The sequence below is a fragment of the Equus quagga genome, chromosome 11 (genome assembly GCF_021613505.1).
Source record: "Equus quagga isolate Etosha38 chromosome 11, UCLA_HA_Equagga_1.0, whole genome shotgun sequence".
In the NCBI taxonomy this organism is placed as follows: Eukaryota; Metazoa; Chordata; class Mammalia; order Perissodactyla; family Equidae; genus Equus; species Equus quagga.
Genome location: NC_060277.1, coordinates 22292163 through 22317555, shown reverse-complemented (window position 1 = coordinate 22317555; position 25393 = coordinate 22292163). Strand labels below are relative to the sequence as shown.

At 41.6% G+C, this 25393-nt stretch overlaps 1 protein-coding gene across 2 annotated transcripts in view; it reads right to left on the bottom strand.

Annotated features, from left to right (window-relative positions):
* The window catches only part of LAMA4 (laminin subunit alpha 4), a 135019-nt gene that overhangs the window by 60485 nt on the left and 49141 nt on the right, over positions 1–25393 (bottom strand). The window contains exons 4-9 of one of the 2 annotated variants that reach the window (XM_046675768.1): positions 24135–24215; positions 14504–14718; positions 12430–12522; positions 10375–10526; positions 8518–8628; positions 1900–2011 (exon numbers count right to left, since the gene is read on the bottom strand). In XM_046675768.1, coding sequence (XP_046531724.1) covers positions 1900–2011; positions 8518–8628; positions 10375–10526; positions 12430–12522; positions 14504–14718; positions 24135–24215 — 764 coding nt within the window. The remainder of the gene's footprint in view (positions 1–1899; positions 2012–8517; positions 8629–10374; positions 10527–12429; positions 12523–14503; positions 14719–24134; positions 24216–25393) is intronic. The other variant, XM_046675769.1, reaches the window with a different exon arrangement.

The window sequence follows — 25393 nt, the reverse complement described above, 5'->3', positions numbered from 1 at the left end:
TATGGCGGCTCCAGGAGGAAGCATTTCATCTTCCTGGCATAAATGAAATTGTGTGTCTGTGGTTTACTATGATCTATGCTGTTGGCCAGACAAGATGAGTAAACAAACACCAGTGTCCCATAAATTATACCAGGATAAGAGCTTGTATTTTATGTGGATAATAGCTTGAAGGTCACCTGGAGTTATTTTAGAGACGGCTGGGAGTAAGGAATGACACGCTATTGGTGTGGCAGAGCATTCTCGAATTCTGAAGGAAGAGAGACAAACGGATGAAGAGGTGTTGAACGCTATAAATATTACTGAGAAAGTTATAGGGAAACCAAGATATGCTTTAAAAAAAGTATGAAGGGATTAAACATTCACTCTTCAAGTAAAGTCTACAAAATTAACTCTTGAAATAAACTAAATATAGATATATTTTTCCTCATATCTAGCACTTGCGACGCTGAATTCTTTGGCATTTTGATGCAAATATTATATTTACAATTTTGGCCTGTTTTATGTTAGCCACGTCTGGTATAGGTTAGAAAAAGGACAATAACATTTTTGCCTTTGTTGTTTGAAGACTGTTCATACATTATTTTAGAAAGGTAAAAACTGATGAAAATTCTTGTTTCCTATTTACGTTTCTTTTGTTTTGTTTTCTTTGTCTTTTCCTATGCTTAAAGGGTCAAATAAGAGGGTTTAGATTCTTTCCAAAGGAGACACCTTAAAATAAAAATTTGAGTTAAACAGCAAAGGTGAATTATTTTCTCTGAACAGCTTACGAGAATGCTGGCTGTATTTGTTGCCCAGAGGGACATTTATTTCTCAGTTAGGTGAGGTCAGCTAATCTAGGTTCCATCTTACTTTTTGAACAAATCAATAGTAACTCTAAAATCTTATAGGAGAAGAATATTTTATTGGTAGATGCAAAAGCAGGAGACAGTGAGGATGGGAGGGGAGAGTGTTTAAAATGCATGCCATTTGTTTTTTTATTGCGTATTACAGGCACCAAAGGAAATATAGCGAATGATTAATCTTGGCTCGATAGATCTTTTTGCCTGGAATATGCTCCCTATACCTCAGTGTAAAGATATGAATCTCCCACTGTAGGTCCCTTTACTGTCATTGTGCCCTGGAATGCACTTGGTGCTATCCAGCTCGTAATATATAAGAGAATAAAAAGTATGGAAACACACAAATACTGTATCTTAGCAGACTGTGACCCAAGGAAATTCTCTTTATCTTAGAACAAATGAAATCGCCTGCTTTCTGTTGGTGAATTGAAGGCTGGCTTTCAGTGGGCTATTCAGATAGTCTTCAAAATGCAGCCTGCACTTATCAGAAGACAGAGCACAAATAAGTAATCCTCTCAGAGGGAAGGTAAAATTTGCCACAATGCTTTAGGGCAAAGAAATCCCACACGCCCCCTCATTGCTTTTCTTTTGGTTTGGGGACCAGAGCACATTGCCCGGCTGGTCTTTGGGAAAGAGCATCATAGAGACGGCTTTGACAATTTGGATTAGTGCACAGTTTGCTGTCACTCTAAAGGCAGTGTTTTCACTGTAAAGAATCAAAAAAAAAGGTGACTCCTACCCGACTCTGGCATTTTAGAGACGCCATACCATTCAATTTCCTCTGCTGTAAAGGTATTCTGGCATTCCATTCCTGTGAAACACCTGGAAAGGCGATGATTCTATACATTTATTCTTGAAAATCAACTGATAGTAAGTAGGGGTGAGTGCTCAGAAATCCCAGAAAAACAAACTTGAAGATTTCATATACGTTTAAACCTACAATACTCTAACAAGAGTTCCTGGCACATAGTAAGCACTAGAAGTAGCCATTATTTTTATTGTTGTTAACAATGTGAATGACTCCTTGACATTAAGCTGCACCAGAAGAGAACGTATTTACCTTGGATTTTATCCCTCATATCGTGGGCTTGCTCTACAAGCTGAGTTGCGTGGTTAATGGTATCCATGCTTTCTTTCTGAGCCTGTTCACTCTTTCTTGAGGCTTGACTTCCCTATAAATAATCCGTATAAACACTAGATTAAATTTATGAGAAAGGAATGTTGTATATATATGTGCGTGTGGCGGTGGGTGGGCATAATGTATTCCATAAACATAAATTTCCCTGGCATGTGAAAGTTCTATAACATATAAAATGGTCCCAGAAATCATGCATGAAGGCTGATGGGATGACCACCTTTAGAATTACAGAATGCTATAAAATCAGATGCAATTCCTATGCTATCAGTCACAGTTCCGTTCAAACCAACTGCTTTTCATATGCAATCTGCTCTTTGAATTTTTACTGTAGCTCAAGATGCTAGACTGGGAAACTACCCACGCCTGCTGATCAGTTTGACATTGTGCCGACTGAAAACCTTAAAGGTTCAAAGGGAAAACTGTTGAGAAAGTAGGCAGATCTTGAAATGCTCCATGCATGCAGTGGCTCCTGGGTGGTCCAGCCAACGCTAAAACTGAATTACCACAGAGATTTAAAGGATTGTACTTGGTGGGCTAAATGCTGTTTTCAGTGCTGCATTCCAAATTCCCATCCACACTGATGGCACTTGGGTACAAATAATGGTGCAAACAGATTTGGCTTGGAGTGAATGGAGCTCTTCCTGAGACGCTGACTCCCTTCTCCCAACTTGGGAGCTTCTGTTTCAGAGCTCCCACACAGTATTTGTTAAAATGAAATCCCAGCTCAAATGTGGCTTCTGAAGAAAGGATGTGTGAGTACGTATGTGTACGTGCGTATTTCTCTGTGTGTGCAAGGACAGAAGCTGACCTAAGAAATGATTCAAGGCTGGGACATTGGCCTTTGTGCACAGCGTGGGGATGCGTACTTCCTTTTGGCATGAGAAAGACTGACTCATGGGTTGTATTTAAGAGGAGGAGCAGTGCTTCATCTGACATTTGGTAAAAGCCCACTTGGCTCTTCTCTTGTTTTTTTGGCTCAGCTCTTTGACAAAGTGCTGCCGTACCTGAATGGACTGCAGGTGACCTGCCCCACAGAGGCTGGTAGATCTATTGTATAGTTCCCCCAGGACAGGGAAGTGGCTGTTTCAGACATGTCTTTTCATCCATGGTTCGAGCGAGGGGATTATACCATCATTTTACCTGGAATGTTGTTGCACTTTCCAGGCATAACCCAAGCAAGTGGTCCTTCAGTCAAGGAAGAGAATGCAGAAATGGTATCATAGCAAACACATGCCCCAGAGGCTTTCTACTGGGCATGTCCCAAATCCTTTTCATATCAAAGTCCCTGTGCAGCAGTAAGGCGGTCGTCAGCCCGTTCCCAAAACAAGGAGCTCTCTGAATGGACATTGCATTCTGAGTCATTGTGGTTCCTCCTCTGACTCCAGTCTTCCTCTTGGATGGAATGCTGTTCTAATGCTTTCCAGAGACATAAAATTTGTGGTCATTTTGAAATTAGATAATGTGGAAAATAAGATGAATCTTATTCTTGACGTCACCACGCCCCACTTTAAAAAAACATGGACATAAACATTTAGCACACGTTAAAATTTTTAACAAGTTGATTTTCATCCAGTTTAAATTGAGTTTTATTTGCAAAGCATAACATTCATATTTTTGACTTTGGCTTCACTCCTCAAGAGAAAAGGCCTGTTGTTATGACTGTATTTCTTTAACTTATTTCTTGATACGGAAACTTTGAATTGAAGCAATGAAAGACAGCTAGAGGATGTCATATCTCTAAGAAAACTTCTTTCCGACAAACACCAGGGGGCGCTTATATATATTTATAACTGTATATATAGTTAATATATAATATAATATATAAAACTATATATATAGTTAATAAAAGACAATTAGTGGCAAAAAGGAAGATCTATTACTTTAAATTGCAAAATTACTGGATTTAATACGCAGTGGTGCCTTATTTGAATGTTATACTTTTTTCAGTAACTTTGCTTATGGAGGGAAAATATTGATATGGGTACATGGTAAAACAAGTACACCTTACTTTAAGAAAAGTAAAATTATAGAGATAACCTGACAAACCATAAACCTGTTGATGGTTTACATTACAAATAGATTAATCATTTATCACCTCAACAGTGAATTCCCCTTGTATATATTTGACATAAAAAGTGGTAAGAAAGTTTTGGTGCATAAAGAGTAACATATCTAGAATACTAATTTTAATAAAAACCAAGCAGATTAAGTGAGGATGGTAATCAATACCTAGGGTGATCATACACATTATTGTTCAAACAAGGACGCTCTTGAGAGTGAAAGGCGGAACTTTTAATAACCACTCTGGGAGGCAAGCATAAACAGGGGTAGTCCTGGACAATACAATGGTAGGAACACTGGTGTGCCGATTCAGAATCCGAACAGTGATACCCACTTCTGTGGTTTTATCTACCTCCTAAACATTAATGACTTCCAAATACCTTCCCAGCCTTCGTCTCTCCCCTGAGCTACAGACTCAGATCTCTAAATGCCCTCTGAGTGTCCACAGACACCTCACCCTTAAAACGTCTAGAATAATCCATTCTGTATTTTCAGTCTCAGTCATTCATTTCTCCAAGCCAGAGCTTCGCTCCTTGCTACTCCTCATATCCAGCTGGTCTCGAAATTGTTTTTATTCCACTTGCCATTCTGGCCTTTTTTTCCTGTTCCTCATGACCACAGTTTCACTTTATCCTTGTTCACTGCTAATTCTCTTCAAAGGAAAGCAACGTAGCAATCAACTACTCTTACCTAGACAACTACAGCAGTCTCCTAACCGGTGTCCTTGCCTTCAGTGTCTTCACTCGCCACTCTGTCATCCCTACTGGAGAGGAATGATTCTGAAATTTCAAATCTGATTAACTCATTGTTCTAGGTAAATGCTTCAATGTCTTCCAAAGTCCACGGGATCAAGTCCACACGTTCCTGAGCATGGGAGGCAAGGTTCTTCGTGATCTGGCCTCTGAGAACTTCAGCAATTTTCCCCTGCTCATTGCCTTACAATTAATCTTCTGCAAGGCTAAGGCCAAAGTTCTAGTCCCAAGAACACACCACGTTGTTTCACATCTCTCTGCTCTTGTGGTACTTTTTCCTTGCTTGGAAGTACTGGACAAACTCCTAGTCATTCTTCAATACACAGGTCAATGCTCATCTTCTCTGAGAAGCCTTCCCTTATGTACTCCTGCTGAAAGAGTTGTTTCTTCCTTTGTCTTATCTCTTTGGGCTGTACCATGCCTCTATTATTGAATGGTGCATTATAATCATTTTTTTTCATATCTGTTTTCCTTACTAGACTATGAGCTCCTCTCCTTACTGAGAGAGGGCCTTATCATATTTGTTTCAGTGTCCCTAGTGGCTAGCACAATAACTGTTATAAACTAGGTGTTAAGTGATGCTTTTGGAATTGAAACATAGTCTTATGTTTTATGGTGACATTTTTGTTGTTGTTGTTGTTGTTGAGGAACATTTGCCCTGAGCTAGCATCTGTTGCCAGTCTTCCTCTTTTTGCTTGAGGAAAATTCTCCCTGAGCTAACATCCTTGCCAATCTTCCTCTATTTTTATTTTTTTAAAGACTGGCTCTGAGCTAACATCTGTTGCCAATCCTTTTTTTTTTCTTTCTCCCCAAAGCCCCAAATGCACAGTTCTATATTCTAGTTGTAGGTCCTTCTAGTTCTGCTATGTGGGATGCTGCCTCAGCATGGCTTGATGAGTGGTGCTAGGTCTGCTCCCAGGATCCCAACTGATGAAACCCTGGGCTGCGGAAGCGGAGCACACAAACTTAACTACTATGCACGGGCTGGCCTCTATCCTGACTTTTTCACCAGGGTCAGAGATGAGGTTCTGGTGCTTTTGATGTGTGGAAGTGACCTACTTTCCTTCCAGTACTAAAGATCTCTTTGCGGGGCCGGCCCCGTGGCCTAGTGGTTAAGTTCGCATGCTCCGCTACGGCAGCCCTGGATTTCGCTGGTTTGGATCCTGGGCACGGACATGGCACCGCTCATCAGGCCACGTTGAGGTGGCATCCCACGTGCCACAACTAGAAGGACACACAACTAAAATATACAACTATGTACTGGGGGAATTTGGGGAGAAAAAGCAGAAAAAAAAAAGATCTCTTTGCATGAGTTGATGTGCAGGGAGATTCTGCTGTGGTTGAAGGGTAGGGAGGAGATGGAGAAGTGGAGGGGAGGTTGCAGCACCTTCCTGAGCCAGCCCTCGGAGACTGAGCTCTGTCACTCCAGGCTCCACAGTGTACCTTCAAGAAACAGATGGCAAGGGACAGCATTGAGATTAGGAGAGGGCCGTCATCTCCACTTTTGCTTGTAGCCTATCACCATTCTGACTTTGAGCATGGCAGCTTTGGGAACACGGGAGAGTGGAATCTTGACTAGTCTTTGGCACTTTCATTAGAGACAAGATCAGCAGTGGCAAAAGTGAGGTCCTTTTGGGCAGTAGCTATTTGTGAACACAAATGCATGGGCATTCTTTAGGGGGTTTCAAGAAGTAGGGGGTAAGAAAGGGCTGTAGGATTCCAAAAGGGGGCAAGACAACTTGGATATGGAAATTGGGACAAAACCAGTAACTTTAGGTTAACGTAAATTGTGCTATTTGGGTCACATGAGCTCCATTAAGTCAGGTGGTAATTTGCAAACAGAGATATTTTCAAGTTCAAGAGGCAACATTACCTCTTTTTTATCACTGTGGGAACCTGCAGTGAAATCCTTCACTCTTTTAAATGTAAATATCAGTTATTTTCTCCATAGAAGTCTTTCTACAACAAAATCTTTCTTAAATCCTTCTAAGAACTGATCATGGACTTTTCTAGACCAAGGGTGCTTGAGAAGTCATTAAGACCAGCTCTGGGCATTTGTTTTGAAATGTTTCAGCAGGTTCCTGCACCATCAAGACTGTTGTCATAGTCAGAGGACGTTATTTTCAATAAGAATCAAAGAAAACAGCTGGGTGCATGTTCCCGTAGCTTTATCATCCCGTAGCTTTATCATCAACCTCCTGCTTTGGCGGTCTGTTCTTTTAGCCCAGGAGCCTTTTCTACTGTGAGGTCACTTTTAAGCTTGCATTATTTCCTCCCTATGAAAGCCTGCATTTAACTTATATTGGAAGTGGGACAATTGTGCAACAAAAGGATCAGTAATCCCGTGTCTGAGCTGTTGGAGGAACTAATTTTGGTGAAAACATTTCCTGAAGAATGGAGACACTTTTGGCAAGTTCCAACCATGATACCAAAATGAAATAACAATGAGTTTTTCACAAAGATTTCTTTCTTGGAATTTCCTTTGAAACTTAAGAGACTTTACTGTTCTTCAAATGCTCCTGGTTGGACTAATATGCACCATTGCAGGGAAATGAGGGACACAATTTTCATCTGCATTTCAAAGTGGCTGACTCTTCCAAGGATTCAATTAGAGTAACTCACATTTTTAGAAGCGTAATACCTTAAAAATTTAAGGGGTCCAAGATGGAAAGAGATTATCAGAGTTATTTTAAGCTTTAATTTTGTAGAAAAGGAGGATTGTTTTTGAAAAGAACTTCAGCACTTTATAATGTCAAATACCAGCATAAGAAAGCAGAAATTTCAGAGTACTTTAGGCAGCACTAGTGGAACACAATTAGGAAAAATATGTGTTAAACATTTTAATATGTTCGATATGATGCCTTGTGGCTTAGTTGTATTTTTTTTATTAGTACAGAGAATTGATATTTTTCCATTAGGCTCTTGGGAACTGCATTTAATAGTCTTTCACACTAACTCTGCTCATGTTTTAATGTTTTTCTTGTTAATTTGTGAGGGCTTTTACAAATCATATGTCCCTCGATATTTTTCTTAGTGTAGTCGAGTTTTTCATTTATTTAGTTCCTTTGCTGGGTATTTGAAATTTTATCTAGTCAAATATCTTCTCTTTCTTTGTAATTTCTCATACTGTATTTAAGTGTATTATTATTTCCTTTCAAAGTTTAGTGATTATTTAGATCTGTTTTCTTATGGATTTGAGATTTAAACTCAAGTTTCTAATCTGTCTGAAATTTATTTTAGAATATGGTGTAAAGTGAGGGTCAAAAGTGATTTCTTTTCCCCTGCCAAGCTGCAAAATTGCTTTCTCAGCACAATTCCTCTTTTTTTTCCTTTTGTTATTTAATGCATCCTTTAGCAAACATTTAAATTTTATATTCTAAATAATAAAGCTATTTCTGGATGCTGTATAGCTCTTACCCATAAAATGCTAAGGCAACCAGCCGAACGACTACACTAATTGAAACATGTAACAACCGTATTAACCAGCAGCAAATATAATGAAAGTTTCCCGTAAACACAGTTTTTCAAGGAAACCAATCAAAATGGGAAGAGATGGTAGAGAGCAAGTATGCTAACTTTCTCCCCAGGACTTGTCTTGATTTATTGTAAGGCATGTGGGTCACCACGTTTTTTCTGGGCTGAGTTAAGCCTCAGTCATTTGTGACGAGCCGGGCTCACACCAGCTAAATCCTTTCTCTGAAGGCAGTCCCAGAAACTGAATACCTACCCTTCCAGCTAATTCCTCCACGTCAGACAGAAGGCTTTTCATTGTGTTCTCAGCATTGTTGATTTGTATCTTTCTTAGGACGTACTGGTTTTCTCTTTCTGACAATTTTGTCTGTGGAAAAATATGTTTTGCAAATAATCAGTAGATGTGCACACCAGGTTTTTAAAAATATACATAAAAGTCATTCAGTGTAAGAGGACTCTGAGTAGAGTGTGAGCCTCTGTTCCCCAAATCGTGGGGTCTGCAGGTTGGGGTCTGTATGAGGTTTCTAAGAGGCTGAGGGGCTGAAATTCTGTGAGCTCTACTGGCCTGGGCTGTGCTGGCTGTCAGGAAAGGGTACCGTTTTCTAATTCGCACAAAGGCGCAACATAGACTGGTGGAGGCCCTGGGTGTCTAAGCTTTAAAATTTCAACTTTGGCAGGCCTTGAAAGAAATGAACAATCCACCTGGATCAATGTAAATGGAGTTTAGAAGTTCATTTTCCTCCCTTTTTGGTGTCAGGAGAGCAATTCTCTTTATTTCAGACCATTTGCACTTTCTTTTCCATTTTTGATGTGTTTGGGCCAAATGTAGCTTTGCTCCGATTACTCTGGAGTAAGCCCTTCATCTTGGCACTGACTTCCTGTCAGCTACAATTACACCCATCCTGAAGTTGGGCTCTTAGGGAAAGAGGATTCGAGTGGTGTCAAGAGGCCTGAGTCCGGGTGACTCCTCTGAGAATTAGTGCCCTCCTCCATCGAAACAGGTGAGTTTGGACGTGAATGATTGCCAAGTTTGGAATAGAATGCTCGCTAAGATTCCACCCACCTCTACAATTTTGTGATTTTTGTTTTGTCTTCCATTTTGCGTATTTGGCCAATTGCTGTGGCTATCATTTGCACCTCCCAAAAGTAGAGCAATGAGCACTTTCTATGCTAGGTACTGTTCTAACTGCTCTGCATTTATCAACTCACTGAGTCCTCTCAACAACCCGTGAGATGGATGCAACGATTATCCTCAATTCCAGATAGGGAAATGGAAGAATAAAGAGGTTAAATAACTTATTCAAGGTCACACAGCTAGTACATGTCAGAGCTGGGATTGCAATGCAAGCAATCTGGTTTCAACATTCGTGCTCTTAACCATTATGCTCAATTGGCTAACAAAATAAAAAAGTATGCTGGTATTAATTCTATCGTCTTTTCAGCTAATTATTATTATTTTAAAAAATATCTGTAGGTTGTGGTAGAAGGCCATGATTTAGAGGGAAAAAACCACCTGTTAAAGCTCAGCTATATGAGCACTGTTTTGGTCTACCGTTTTTGACTCTTTTCTGCCTTTAACTTGTTTATTAGATATTAACCACTAGACCTATGAGAAGAAATAGAGCATGTGAGTATGTTTGTGTGTGTGAGTGTGGGAAAATGAAAGAGAATGGGTGGCAGTGGGAAGGAAATGTATGGACGGGAAAGAGAGGGAGGGAAGAAGAGAGAGAGCAAGAGAGAGAAAGAGAAGTTTCTAGAGAAACTTCTCAAAACATTGCAAATTGAGGCAAAGGTAATGGTAAGTTTGTAGTAACGACTTGAATAACCAACGTACAGCTTCACAAAGGAAGTGATAGTGTTTCTCTTCCCTCAGTAGTTTTGTACATGGATACTAGTTTTCAGTCATTTCACTTTCCATATTAACCTCTTTTATAGATGGCAGCTCTTGGTTTAGGCTGAAGCTCATGGTTACAAACAACTTTTCATAATTTCCTAGGTCTAACAATCTGTAACACAGCCATGGGACTCAGATGTCAAAAGGGATAGGAGTTCTAGAAGTGACCCCATGAAACCAGAATGAAAACAGAGCTGAAGGTACAACATTCCTGCATACTTTGAGGAGGTAGATGGTGGAGTTGATTTCGTTCACGTGCCTATGAGCCGCAGCACCAGATGACACGCTTAATAGACCCGATTTGCTTTCTTCAATGGAGAGAGCCGCTAACCGAAGGTCATCGGTCAGATCCCAGATGCACTTATCACAGCCTGGAGGAAAAAGGGGCAGGTCATTTCTTCAAAGTCAAAAGTTGGCGGGGAAGCATGCCGCTTTAAGATCATTATGTGTACTTCCTTGGTTAACACTATTTTTATTTTTGTTTCCTGAGGAGCTGCTCTGGGCCACAGAACTAGTCCTTACACTCAAGGCAGAGTAGAGCCCAAGAAGAGCCAAACTGTACATCAGGCACTATCCCTGCTTGAAACACAACAAAAACAAGCAACACATACAACAGGGAAAGTAGGTTCACACGGACATGGGGCACGAATTGAGAAAGAAAGGAAGCATGAAAGGGCAGGCCATTGGAGAGACAGGGGCCGGGGGTGGGGGTGGGGGCGTGGTGGTAAGGAGAAGACCTCTCCACTTCCTTTAGTGGTGGGACAGCCCTCTGGGAAGGCTCTTTGTGTTAGGCTTTGGGCTTTTGCTTCGTGCCAGCTGGTAAGGATGGCTATCTGCTGGACACCCCTCCTTTTCTCTTAGTTTTCTCAGCTGCTATCAGGTTCTAGCGCTGTGCCTTCACTTCACACCAGGGAAGGCTCCCTGTGGCCCCACCTCCTGCCTGGATGAACAGGGCAGCAGAAGGAGGTGTGCAGCACACGGCCGTTGGTGAAGACCACTCCCTGATATCTGAAGAACCTGGCACGTGCTGAGGCAGTTCCAGGCTTCTCGTTGCTCCCTGTATTTCACATCTGAATTTCTTGACCACTGTCATCACTCCTGTGGCACACTCACAAGGGCACCCTTTGAAACCTGTTCCCAATCTCTTTCCCTCAGACTGTGCTGTCTTCTAGAGAACCGATAAATGGAGACTAAAGTGTTAATCGTTGTTAATATGTTAATTTGTTACTTGAAGTTTAACATGGTCTTACCTATATGCTCTCTTAAAGGAACGACTCCCCACCCAGCACATCATGCTTGTAGGGGAGATGCGTAGGGCCAGGCAGGCGTCTTGATGTCCTTAAAGTGACCTTGCTTAGGGGACCGCCTATTCTATCGGTGCCTAAACTTTGCCCTGCTTGTGTTTCAAATCCTATGCCATCTTCTAAGGTGTCATTAATTGGGAACATTAATCTCTTGTGCCCAGAGGGACCGAGAAGCCAAGATACTTTTGTTTAGAGGAGAGGATATTTAATGTTAAAATAGTCTTTAAACCACTCTACTTAAAGGCAAATATTATTACTTTCTTGATAGAAGGCTTTCTACGGCAAAGCTTTCCTTCAATTCTTCTATGAATCAATCATGGACTTTACTAGACTAAGGGCTTGAAGGGTGTTCGAGAAGTCATTAAGACTACCTCTGGACATTTGCTCTGAAATATTTCAGCAGGTTCTTGCACCATCAGGACTGCTCATGATTTGATTGACAGGAGTGACAGAGAAATCTGGTGAAGAAAGACGGCAGCTCCATTTCATAAAGCCTAAATATTTTGTTCCTGGTACCACTGCAAATTTGGAGTGTCTTGGGAAAAGCCACTTAAATCTCTTGGTATCTCAGTTTCCTCAGTGTTGTAAAGTATTGTCTGTATATCATATTATCTGAGGACCTGAAGAAATAATATAGAAAAAGGAGCTAAAATGAGCTCAGTCATTGGGAACTGTGTTTCTGACTTTGCCCTTACCTGCTAGGTAAGATGCTGAACTAAAAGACTTGATAAAATGAGTTTTTTAAAATAGAGATATTTAAATGTAAATAAGCTATTTGCCAGTTGGAATCAAATAGACCACCGGATATCTTTTGTTTAGAGTCCATTTGGTTGAGGCACAGACAGGGTTAAAGCCAGGGGTGGGACTCGGGCAGTTTCTAGAGAGAGGGTATTGCATAGCTCTGCTTAATCCTACACCTGCAGCACATTAGAGAAAGTGGGGTTAGTCAATCATGTACTGTTATTTTTACTTATGGTTGGGCAGTCCGTGCCTGTAGGGGCTTCAAAACCTTCCAAGCATTCTCCGGTTACACTGTCACATGGACCTCCCCCGCAACTGCACACTGTGGGAAACAAAAACAAGAGATTAGGGATTCACTTAATGCTGAAAATATGGCAATATTTTTGTGGTTTCTAGAAATACTGGCTATCAGTATATAATTCTTCAAGGGGGATTAATTCTATTCTTCTTTAAGACCATGGAATCTACGACATAGAGATTGTGCCCGTCACCCAATTTAGTCCCGCCCAAGTGAGATTTTTAAAGGTGACCCTGGGACAAGAGTGAATCTAACTTTTCTGGGATCCTCTCCCAACTTTTTGGGATTCTGACATGACTGTGTGACTGCTTCAGTCCAAAAAGATCCTGGTAAATTTCACAACGTACAAGAGGATCACAGAGCCCATTATTCAACTGGAATCTGAAAACCATCCTTTCATCGCAGACTGATTCTCCAGTTTAATCCAACTCTGGGCTTGATCATTGCCAGGTGTGAGGGAGGAGCAGCCCAGTGAAGGGAGCTGAGGAGGTCTAAGCCAAGATTCTTGGCTCCCACAGTGCTTGACCTTTGGCAAGGCTGACTCCAACCTCCAAATTGTAGCTATCAGTGGGATGGCTAGGAATAATGTTGTGGAAAGAATTAGGAGCATATTTACATGAATTTAGAAGATCTGAGAGCCCATTGTTAATCTACTGATGATTTTCAAGAATGCCTTTTGGAAAAAAACAGAAACAAAACCCAGTCTCATCAGACTGTTCATTGTCCACCGAGTTTGGAGTGGAAATTAATTTGGAATACTGAAAAAAGGAATTCCTAACCTATCTATGCTAGCAATAAGCTGGAACGTAATTGGGAATTTTCCCCACCTCTTAACTGTCTTTAAAGAATAATCATAAAACGTTAGCTTCAAGGGGGACATACGTTTATTACATTTCAGCTGTTTAAGGTTCCACAAAATGCAGATTTATTAAACAATTCAGCGAGATCATGCTTTATGGCTTCTAACATTATCTTCTTTTCTAAGAGTGATCTGCAATTACGTAGTTTAAACGTAAGTTCAGTAAATGTTTTGAGAATTAGGATGTCAACATTTAAGGCTTTGATTTTGCCAACACTCTTTCCGATGCCTGCTTTCCCTCTCCTTAGTCTGACTCGACGCAGAGCTCCTCTGTGCGCACTGCTTTCTTACAGACATGTTTACTTTTACTGTGACTTCTGCAGATCGTTTGTGTTTCCTTCTCAATTTTAAACTCCACTTCTTAAAATCTTTTCCGGGGGGAATCTGTTTCAGCGAGAGGATTTCCAATAGAAGCATGCCACAAGAGCATAATACCTCTCCTTCACCCTTCTTTCCCTCAAAGTCACAAAAGAGAGGACATATTCAGGCTCAGTCTTCCTTCAGTCCTAGAGGAAGGCAATTTAACTTTACTTCTGAAGAGCTGCACTCTATGTGGAAAACGGATTGGAGAAATCATTAATAAAATGTGTACATTTCAGTCTAACTGAAGTCTAACCTGGAAGATTTCTTATACCATCCTTGAAATATTTACTCTGATAATTTGAGGAAATTGGGAGATGATTAAACTGCACCCTTGGCTTGCTAATCTATTTCACTGAAATGTCAATTTTACCAAACATAACTGAAAAAAGGGACTTAGCTTCCAGAAGAAGAAAACTGATTTGAACCATGCAAACTTTCATTCAGTCCTCTGGTCAATGATAGGTAATCCATGGAAGTCTGATTTATTTCTTTGATCAAAATTGGAAGGATATAAGATGATAAGATAAAGTTAATTTATGTTAGTGTCTCATGGTTCATTCTCCCCCTGAGCTAAGTCATGTTAGTGGCCTTGATTAAAATATCTACCCCCAGGAAGTTTGAGATGTACAGTCCTGAGAATGTACATTGCCCTGGAAAAGTGACAAGGGTGCACTTGCAATATTTCCCCAAGACAAATTCATCCAAATTCAGTATTGGAAGAAGACTTGCTACTATCACAGACAAGCTGGCCAGGTAGCTGACTTAGAATTCACAGTACTGTACCTGCACAGTTCTTGGCTATTCTGGCATCCCCATAGTAACCAGGGGCACAGCGTTCACACTTAAATCCTGTGGTGTTGCGTAAGCAATTCCTACACTGGCCAGTAACCTCATCACAATCTTCAAAGATCAGGTTGGGATCTGAATTTCCATTGCAGTCACATTTCTTACAGGTGCTTCCAATCAGCAAGGGGTTTCCATAGTAACCAGGAGCACACCTGAAGGGGGATCACAAGTTAGAAATATAGCATCCATAGTTTTTCTTCCTTTTGTCTTCTTTCCCACCTAGAAGAAAGTGGAGTGAATATTTATGGATTGCTCTTCCAGAATTGATTCCCATCTTCCATCTTGCTATAAGCACCAGACTTTGTTTTTAAGGAAACACCCCTCCTCGTTGTGTTACAGCACATTCAGTTTGCTCAAACCTTCAGAGACAGGAGTGTCTGGGTATAACCAGTGTGTGGGCATTTTTGGTAATCTCAACAACTGGAGTGCAGTGCTGGTGCATGATGAGTGGTGCCAGATATGCTAAATGCACTGAATGAGATGTGCCATTAGGGCACAGCCAAGAACTGTCCTGGCCAAAATGTTAACAATACTTTTATTGAGAAATATTGGTCTAAATCACCATCTGCCTTGCCTTGGTGCATTGTTCAGATGACCTAAACCTGAGCCAATTAGTGCCTGGCATTGTCCTCACCAAAATGGATGGACTCAGGAGCCATTCAATCAAAGTGGAGTTCAGGTCTCTTGTTTGAGGGTTGTGGGAAGGCATTCTCTCCAGCTGCAGGTAAATGAAGAGGCAGGTGGCACTCTTAGCTCTGGCAGCCATCTTGTGACGGAGGCAAGGCAGTGTGGAGACAAAGCAGAGGGCAGAGCTGAGAGTACCACAGATAAACAGAGTTGGATCCCGGCAAGCCATTCTCCTGGACGTTTTAGATAAGTGAGACTACAGAGGCCAGGCACTTAACTGCATTTGTTGTGGGGGCAGAGCTAGTGACTATGGTCACGCTGGCTGGGCCCTTGATGAGAGAGCCCAGCCCACTTGGAGAGTAGAGAATGAAATCCATCCAGCCTTTGCTGATCTTGCCAAGCTATGCACTCTTGGTGGGGCTGCCTCTGCCCAGAGGAAGAAGTGCCTTTCTCTGTTTTTCCCAAAGGTGCCTGTGGACCAGCAGAGGCCCCGCTGCCAGGGGTGGGACTGCAGGCCCTATCTAAGGGGGCAGCTGCTACTCAGCTCCTGTCAACTCTTTCCGGGTTGTAGTCTTGAGGGAATGAAGGATCTCTGTTGCCAGATCTTCCTATTTTTAAAGAAAAAAGTTGAAATTTGTATTTTTATGTGATATCTCAGTTTTTAAAGATTGGCTCAAACGTTGTAAGACTATCCTATGAACCAAAGTACACGTTTGCCGGTCAGCTGTGGCCTCCTCTCTGCCGTGGACCCTAGACTAGTGTTGAAGACTGGCTAACTCAGTCAGTCAGCTAAGACTGGAGCTGAAGATGCTTCGGGAGTGACTGGAAAGAATGTGAGGTTACTCCATCATGGGACTGAAGGTCAGGCACACGAGTTAGTTCTGACTTGAGAGAGAAAAAGAAAGAGAGCCGGCAAAGATTTTTGAGCACGATGGAAGTGGTGGTGAGGGAGGCCAGTGTTGGCTCGAGTGCAGGCTGGACAGGGAGACCAGGGTAGGGTGTGGAGGGCTTGGACTGGGGCGTTGGCCTTGGGAGCAGAAAGGAAAGGAGGATTTTCCAAGGAAATCAATAAGACTTGGCCAATAATAATAAGACATCACATTTCTAAAAGGCTTCCATTTAAAGTAAGAGAATCATGATTTAGAACATTTGGAAAATAGAGAAATGCAAAAAAATCACACCTGTAATCCCAAGACCCTAACAGAATCACTGTTCAACTTTTTGCTTATGTTCTTCCAGCCTTTGTTCCTATGTCTCAGCTTTTTGGTGTGGTTGTACGTGATGGTGTGCGTTCAGTCTTTACACTCTTTCCTTGGATTGTATCTCATCGCTTCACCTGGGTGAGTTTGGTTAGTTACCACAGACACCAGGGAGGTAGGCCACACAGGCCCAGCATTGTGAGGCTGAGAGGCTGCTGTGGTTTTCCAGGCTCACATAGTTAGGAAGCCACAGTGTAAGACCCAGGCCTTCTGACCCTGATGTTCTTTCCTTCACTCCACCCTGGACCACACCACTGCTGCTATAAACGAGTGAGTAAATTTGTCCAACAGAAGGACAATTCATGTCTATTTTATGTAAGGTGTGGAGAGACAGGAAGAGGAAGAACATACAGCCCATGCACTGAAAGAACTGAAAATAAATTAAGCATAACTATACATAATATCATGAACTCTAGAAATCAAAGTCTATGAAAAAGGTAAGAATGACGATCAGTGCCACACACCCCAGAAAAAGACGCCCTCCAAGAGGAAATGTTCAATGAGCTTCGTTATTCATTCTCATGTCTTTCACTTCTGATTTACAGGCCTTCTGGTCCCCAAGCCAGCACAAATCATTCCTCTATGGAACACATGGCTGGATTGAATTTCTACCCTTTGCTGCAGTTCACCAAACAGAGAATATTAGATTTTTGGGCTCAGTGAAATGGGCCTCAGACCTGCCAGCTCGATGTGTAGCTGGAGATCCTGAGGTCCGGGAGTGAAGGGACCTGTCCAAGTTTACAGAAGCCAGATGCCAGTTACTTTCTTTTCTCTGTTCAGTTCCACCGTATTTGATCTCCATAGGTTGTCCCCTCATTTTCCACAAGAGAAAAACGAAATTCCCTATTCTGTGAGTCAGAATCTCAATCACAGTGGAAACCTATTTTGAGTTACTTTGTGTTTCAAGAACATGTTTTGGGAGTAGGTTCAGAGGCAACTCTGAAATCATAATCCAAACTTCAACCCTGCAGATTTTATAGAATGAGCAGTCAAATGTTACTCACAGCATCCCATAACCCCCTACTTTTATAGACAAGGAAACTAGAGTGTAGAGAAGCTAAATGATTTGTTCATTGCTACAGGGCTCAAACCTGTTATGGGACTCCAAGATAATGCTCTTTCCACTCCACAAGTCAGGCATTAATGAATTAACTAATTAACCAGTTAATTATTATAACAGTTTAATAATCAAATGCTTTGAGTACAACAATTCCTGCCCTCAAAGAGCTAAAAACAAAGGACACAAAAGGACCAGGAGTTGGGTTGAGAGTTCGCATTGGAGCCCTGGTACCTGGTAGCCTGGGCCTATTTTTTTTTTCCTTCCATAAACTCAATTCCTGCTTTATTAGTGACTTCATAACTCAGAGAAAATAGAGCTGATAAACTTACAGTGCAAATGAAAGAACTGTGGCGTATGGACTTGGTCATTTCAGTTAGTCATCATATTATTTGGGCAAAATGGAAAACAAAAAAATACATTTTTGGGGGGGAAAAAGATGATTTTGACCAAAAACTATTGTTTGGGTGAATTTTTGGAGTTTTCCTCTTCTCTGCTCTTTCTCCTCAGCTTCTCTTCCCAGGGCCGTACATCAGTCACTGCATGCCTTTATCAAGGGTGCCAAAACTCCTAGGTGGCACAGAAGCCTTTCTAGGAGGGATGCCACTCCGTAGCTGCCACTGGGACTTAATTAAATGATGGGGAAAAAGTACCTGTTACATAGTAGGTGCCATATAGATGCTTTCTATTTCTCTATGAAAGACTTGGAAATAATGCTAGGAAAATATAAGTCCTCATTCAAGGGCACAGGGCAAGATCCAGAAGTGGGGCAAAGCAGAGAGTAGGGAGTCATAAGAAAAATTCTACACAGATAACAGGGTTGATAGCTTAAGTTTGAAAACTTGATGCCTGCAGAAAGAATCAAACTAAATCTCTGAATCATGATAAGCCTCCATAAATGTTAGCTTTCTCTTCCTTCTCCTCCTCTTTATTCTTCTTTTCTGTCATCAAGGCCATCATCCAAACCATTATCACTGTCATCATCATTATTTCTGATGACGCCATACATTTCCTGTTACAGTTTTAAGATTCCCTTCGATTTGCTTTAATTTTTCCCATTCTTCTGTCCTGATCCTTAAGCAATAAGATCCACGCGATAAATCCTCATTTGGTCTCAGTATGTCTCGCACTCCACCACAAAATTGAATGGATGAAGGCACATTATTAAAGCTGCCATGGGAGATGATGTAGGATACTGAGGCATTGAGATCACATACGTTTATCAACTGAAAACTTTGGATTGAACAGTGAGGGTCTTGGTTTTTGGTTTTGGGTCTATCACTAGCCAACTGTGTGACCTTAGACTAAGTCTCCTCATGGCTCTGAGTCTCAGGCTCCTCATCTTTAAATGCACTACTTAGGAGCAGAGAGAAGCTCACATTGGGATGAGAATGAACATTGCAGAACTCTTGTCTAGAAGGTTGTGCATTTTATAATTATCTTCATCTGCAGATAACTTCCGCTTGCAACCTCTATTCAGCCAGGGGACAGTGACTTAACTCACTCAATTCTGGGTCACCCTCCTCCACTTTCCTGGCATAGGGTGGGAAGTGGGGGGCTAAATGGGGCTAGAAGTGACTGACTCCCACCACTACACAGAGCCTTTTTAAAGGAGCGTTAAAAGTGCTATTGCTTTTTACTAAAAAAAAGTATTACCTAATTAAGTATAATGAGTGCCTATCATGTGCCAGATACTACGATGGAGGAGGCGTGGACAGAGAAATGAATAAGATGCTACTTCTGTAGAGAAGCTCATAGTTTAATAGCAGAGATTAAAAAAAACCTCTGTGATTTTGAGGAAATGTCTTAACCTCTCTGTATCTCACATTCTCCCTCTGTAAACAAGGATGAATATGGCATCTCATAGAAATTTTCTCTTTTTTGAGGCTTAAATGTGTCATTGTAGGTAAAGTGCTTATAACAGTACCTAGAACACAGTGAGCACTCAGTAAATGTTTGTTATTATTTTTATCATCATCATCAAGATCATCATCTAAATGCAGTACAACGTGGAAAGCTCTGCAGTTGATCTGGTGGATTTGGGGACCAGTAGGTCCAACATGTGGAGTTTAAATTGTGAGGTGGGAGAAGGACTTTGGGAAAGAGACAGGCAGGGGCCAGGGCAGGCTATGAAACATGGACTCATTTTGAAGACAAGGACGTTTGAGCTTTTTTACACAGTATGGTAAGAGGTGTATGTTTTATGCTTTAGACAAATGTTTTTTTAACTTGTTTGTAGTATGGATCCCTGTGAAAGGAAAAATATTTTCATAGAATACTTCTTCTAATGTTCATTTAAATTATCTTTAAATATTTCAAGCATAAAGCTAGGTAGAAACTCCTCATATCTATGGCTTTTATACCTCTTGGAAACCAAAGTAATTTTTCCAAAAATGTAAACAAAACTATAAAATGAATCAAATTCAAATTAACAGTATTAATTCAAGCTAACAGATGATGTTGTCTTGTTGCCACTGAAAGGCCATTTGCAGCATATTGTGCCAGAGGATTGTCTGGGTTCAGCATGCATGTCCTGTCAAGTGCTCTGTGATGACTCAATTTGCTTTGATGCCATGCCATTCGGCCTCCAATTGTGTGTGATATGTCATTGGCACACCATTGATTGTGATTTTCTCCTTAGCTCTGAGGCCAATCTCCCTTTCTTATAAAGTGGTATTACAGAAAGTCTAGAAAATGTTTCAATTAACTTTTTTCTCAAGATTATCATTGAAATTAAACACAACACTAAGAAAATATTTGCTGAGAACCCATGAACCTCCACGAATATTTCTGAACATACTGTGGTTCTTGAGCCCCAGTTTGAGAAACACTGCTGTATATTACATGGGTGTGGAAGTGAAGGTTGATAGAGCAGAAGTTCACATGGTAGTGAGAGGACTGGTGTGAGAACCCCAAGGAGAGTCAAAATAGGGGTCCCCAGGGGCTGGCCCCGTGGCCAAGTGGTTAAGTTCGCGCGCTCCGCTGCAGGCGGCCCAGTGTTTCATTGGTTCGAATCCTGGGCGCGGACATGGCACTGCTCATCAAACCACGCTGAGGCAGCGTCCCACATGCCACAACTAGAAGGACCCACAACGAAGAATATACAACTATGTACCGGAGGGCTTTGGGGAGAAAAAGGGAAAAATAAAATCTTTAAAAAAAAAAAAAAATAGGGGTCCCCAGGCCTCTCTCCTAGAGATTCTTTCTCCATGGGGTAGGGAGAGTTTGGAGAGAGCTCAGGAATCAACAGTGTCCTGGAGATACTTACACACAGTCACGTGTGAAAACTACCACTTGGTGAAATAATCTCTAAGTACGGAAGCACTTCGAGTTTCTCAGTTTGGATTAATTTTTGTCTTTGTTTGAAATAGACCCCATACAATTAGCCGCATATTTTGAAAAGATCTTGTGGAGTGGTCTAAATTCACAGATAGTTGAAAGCACAGATTAGGTGAAGCTTAACGGGGACAACTTAATTTGACTGTTAAACTCAAAACAGAAACCCCTCTCAGCCCCTGGGTCAAACACAACTCATAAGCAGCCAAGGCCACCTCCTTTGGGATAATCCAGGTCAAAGGAAATCACTCTTTCCACTACAATCTCCAAGAGCCTTTGCTTCTTCTTATATTTAGCATTTCTTTTTTCCTGCCTCGTCATGAATGATTTTCAGATTTGTCTCCTCCCTTAGCCTTGACTTCCTGGTGGACAAGACACCATCCCTGCCCCCTGCACCAATCTGCATGTGTGGCCATTTCAAGGAAAACTTTTCTGGATTGTCGGGTCAATTTTTGACGTAAAAGACCTTAGTACATTCTCTTTAAAAGAGCAGGCTGTGAGGGAGGGTGGACAGGAGAGAGGAGGAGAAGAGCAGAGAAAGTTGCTTGAAGTGATTCTCCTCATACAGACTAAGAAGGGACGCTATGTCCAGCATCTTTGTAGACGCAGTCTCCTGTCAAAGGGGATCTAGTAACTGATTAACTATTTTTCTTTCGCATATTAGAGGCTGACCCTATTTATTAATTGTGTAATTAATGAATTAGCTAATGAATTAGTGAATGAATTCACCAATGTTTAAAATAGAAGACTCTTAGGAAGCCACTGGGGAAAGCAGTATGGGGACAGGGAAAGAATCCAGATTTTTAGCCAAGGTGTGCAAATCCTGCTCCCCTCACTTAGCAGTGATGTGGCTTTAGACAAGTCCCATCACCTCCTGTAGCCTCAGTTTCCTCATCTGCACAAAGACAAAATACGACCTCCTCTCAGGGTGGTTACAAGCCTGAGGGATGAGGACCGTAAAGCAATGAGGACACAGGAGACAATCAATAAAGGGCACTATTTAGTTCCAAGCCATAATTTCTAACTAAGGAAGCTGACATTCAGTGAAATGAGTCAACTTGTCCGAAGTATACACATTATGCCAGTGGCGGAAACTGGACAATGACCACAATGACTCATGTTGTCACTAGTTAATTTTTATCGGGCATTTATTAAGTGCCAGGTGCCATACAAAAAGCTTTACGGTGTTACCTCGCAACAGTCCTGTAAGATGAGTGCTTTCATTTTCTCCATTCTGGAGATGTGGAAATTGGCACTTAGGAGCCAAATAACTTGCCCAGGAGGATCTCAAAGGGCTGGAGCTGAGCTACAAACTCAGCCAGGCCAACGCTAAATCTCTTCAACACTCTACTTCCGCTTCCCAAACTAGTGCTCTCCCCTCTACCCTCTCATTCCAGATCTGGGATAAGCACCAGATCTGACCCAGCCTTACTGGGAAATGGCAGGTCCGAGGAGCCACCAGTGTGGGCTGGAGGGTTCATTATCTACAATCCCATGTTTGAGGTGGGCATGCCGTCCTGTGTCAAGCCCCCCACTGTCCTGACAGGACCCTTATCTGCACCCCTGTGTGACTTTGCAGGACTGAGCCCTTAGGGACCGAGATGACTTCACTTTTGGGAGGCCTTGCATTTGCTCAGCAGGGCTGTATTTAAGGCCATTAATTCTCCTCACAGGAACCACCGAACCCCCGTTAGCTGGTAATACTGCTCAATCCTCATCAGACTAAGCTGAGTTTAACCTCAGACACCGAGGAGAAAAAGTCATCCCTGGCTGATGAACCGTCCTCTCAGACACACAGTGAGCCAGAGAATGAGTAAGTCAGGTGTCTCATATTCCTGAGTCCCCAAGTAAGGAAATACAGAATGAGCGTGTCACAAACGTCTATCATCATCTCCCGCAGTCCTTCCTAAAGAATGAGATTCCCATGGCCCCTCAGCTCTCACTTTCCCTCTTCCCTCATAGCAAAAAAGGGAATCATCCCACAACTCTTTAGTGAAAGAATTTTCCCTTTTCTGCACAATTAATAATCATAGTAACAATGCCCTCCGAGTCCAGAGATTTTCTCTGTACCATAGATATTGTGGCTTTTTAAAAAGAGTTCCAGAACTGCTCTGAGAGACGGAGGGTGTTTTCATTGGAAGTGTGGTGGATAGAATTTCAGGTTCACGTATGGCGCCCCGGGCTGAGTTTGTGAGCCACATTCAGGGCAGTGAGTGTGTGCTGTCGCGAGGTGATCACGCTGCAGATGTTGGACGAGATGTTGACCAGTCCCTCCTTGCCCTTCCCTCCCTGTCTTGATGGCACCACACATCATGTTGCTGCCTAAACACAATGGTGAGGTCACCATTAAAGCCGTTTCTGTTAAAAACAAGAAGTTCTCTCTGTGAGGCTCTTTCAGCGAAAGCCATTTTATCTTAGAAAACTGAGAGCAGTGGACTGGCAGGGAGATGGGACCTGTCTTAGTGAGAGATCATTCAGTGGGAAGCCTCGCATCCTTAGTCACCAAGGCCTGTCTTGTCAGAGCAAAGCCCAGAGCAACTTAAAAAGAGTGTTAGGTGTGAATACCAAAGAGCAATTCAGAAAATCCAAACTTGCACGGCATTTGTTTGCTTTCCAGGGGAGGAGATGATGTAAAGAACGGTCAAATACTCGATTCGTGCTTTTTTCCAGGTAAAAGAATCACCTTTTATTTAGGTTTAGGGGTAGGAAGGATTATTTAGGCAAGGAAGCCTTTCTCTTTCTCTCTCTTTTTTTCCTGAGGAAGATTGGCCCTGAGCTAACATCCATGCCCATCTTCCTCTACTTTATATGTGGGACGCCTGCCACAGCATAGTTTGATAAGCAGCGCGTAGGTCTGTGGCCGGGACCTGAACCAGGGAACCCCAGGCTGCTGAAGCAGAGTGCACAAACTTTAACCACTACACCACTGGGTCGGCCCCCTCTCTCTTCTTTTTCGAACATTAATTATACTACTAGTTCTCAGTGATGGAGAGAGAAAGGAGTGTTACCAAAACCATCTAGAGAATCTTTTCCAAACACACATACTCATTTTCCTCTTTCCCTGCCATTTATCCTGAGCTGTGGCCCTGGCCTGGACACCTAGGGGGCATACGCTATAGCTGTATCTGGGGCATGGGATTTAGGGAACTCCCCCAAGGGGTTCTAAAATGCCACCCCCCGACTCCCTCCTCTTAAGACCTATGGAACTGGGAACATGGCAGAGCTGCTGAGTGCAAGAAACAGAGTTTCCTTTGACCCACAGAGAAAATAGTGAATTTTATTAGCCTACCTTTCACAGTTAGGTCCAGCGTAGTTTTCTTTACAAATACACCGGACTGCTCCGTTTTTCCTATAGCAGGATTCTGCAAAACTAGAATTGCAAGAGAATATTAGAAGTCAGTTCCATGCATCCCTGAAGAGACAGTGTCAGCTTTTGATTAGATCCTCTCTAATCAAAGGTCCTTGGTCCTTGGTCCCTCTCAAGTTCAAATGGATGTGATCATTTGCTTCGTTTAAATTAAATCCTTTCTTTCCAGGAAAGTTTAGAACAGCAGGCCCAGATAGAAAATGCCGCTCAATTGGTGAGACCATTTTCCAGGTCCCCCTTACTTATTTTTCCATAGAGGCACTTCATTATTTTTACTTGAAGTAGTGGAATTTCCAGAACATCATGTGTAGATATATATACATGTATATTTTCAAAACTAGAATTGTAAGAGAATATTAAAAGTCAGTTCCATATATAGATAATAAAAATATATATTTTAAATGCAAGTCTAAAATACATATTCCAAAGTCAGAAATAAAATAAGGAAATTTTACCTGCGGTTTTAGATTTATACAAGAGTTTCTTCTTATTCCCACCACCTTCTGTCAATACTTTTGAACATTTCTCTCTTTTTTTCTGCACTGGATCTCTTCCACACTTCAAGGTCATGCACCAGTTCTAAACTATACTCTATAATCTCTGCAGAACCTTAATTACTGTCATATGTACCTTGAAGATTGGGAATAATGGGTTCAAGGACTGGTTCAGGTGATTAAAGTCACAAAACAAATACTCAGGTAAGAAATAGAACCCACTTTCTGGTCCACTTTCTGACTCTTCTTTTTTTTCTTTTTAGATAATAGAAACTAGGACACAGGACAGAAAAGTAATAAAAATATTGTCTCAGCAGAATAAATATCTTAATTATTAAGGTAGGAGAAATGGAATATCATTCTCCACTTGTTCAGAAAATGCTACATTGACACATAAAGCCATTCATATGAGGGGTGTGTGGAAAATTTTAAAGACTTTAAATTAGTTTTCGCTTAGGTCCTGTACAATCAATGAAGTGTGACCTGTGGTTCCCACATTCCTGTGTGGATCAGCAATTTTACCCTAATGGTCTTTGGAGGAAAGCAAATGGATGTGTTTGCTTTGTTCGAAGACATTTACAAAATCAGTCAGAATGCAATCTGTGCTTCTCAGTGAAAGGCAATACCTGCAATTTATTTTCCCTAACAGTTTGGATAAAAACATTTCAACAAGATTACATTTCTGTG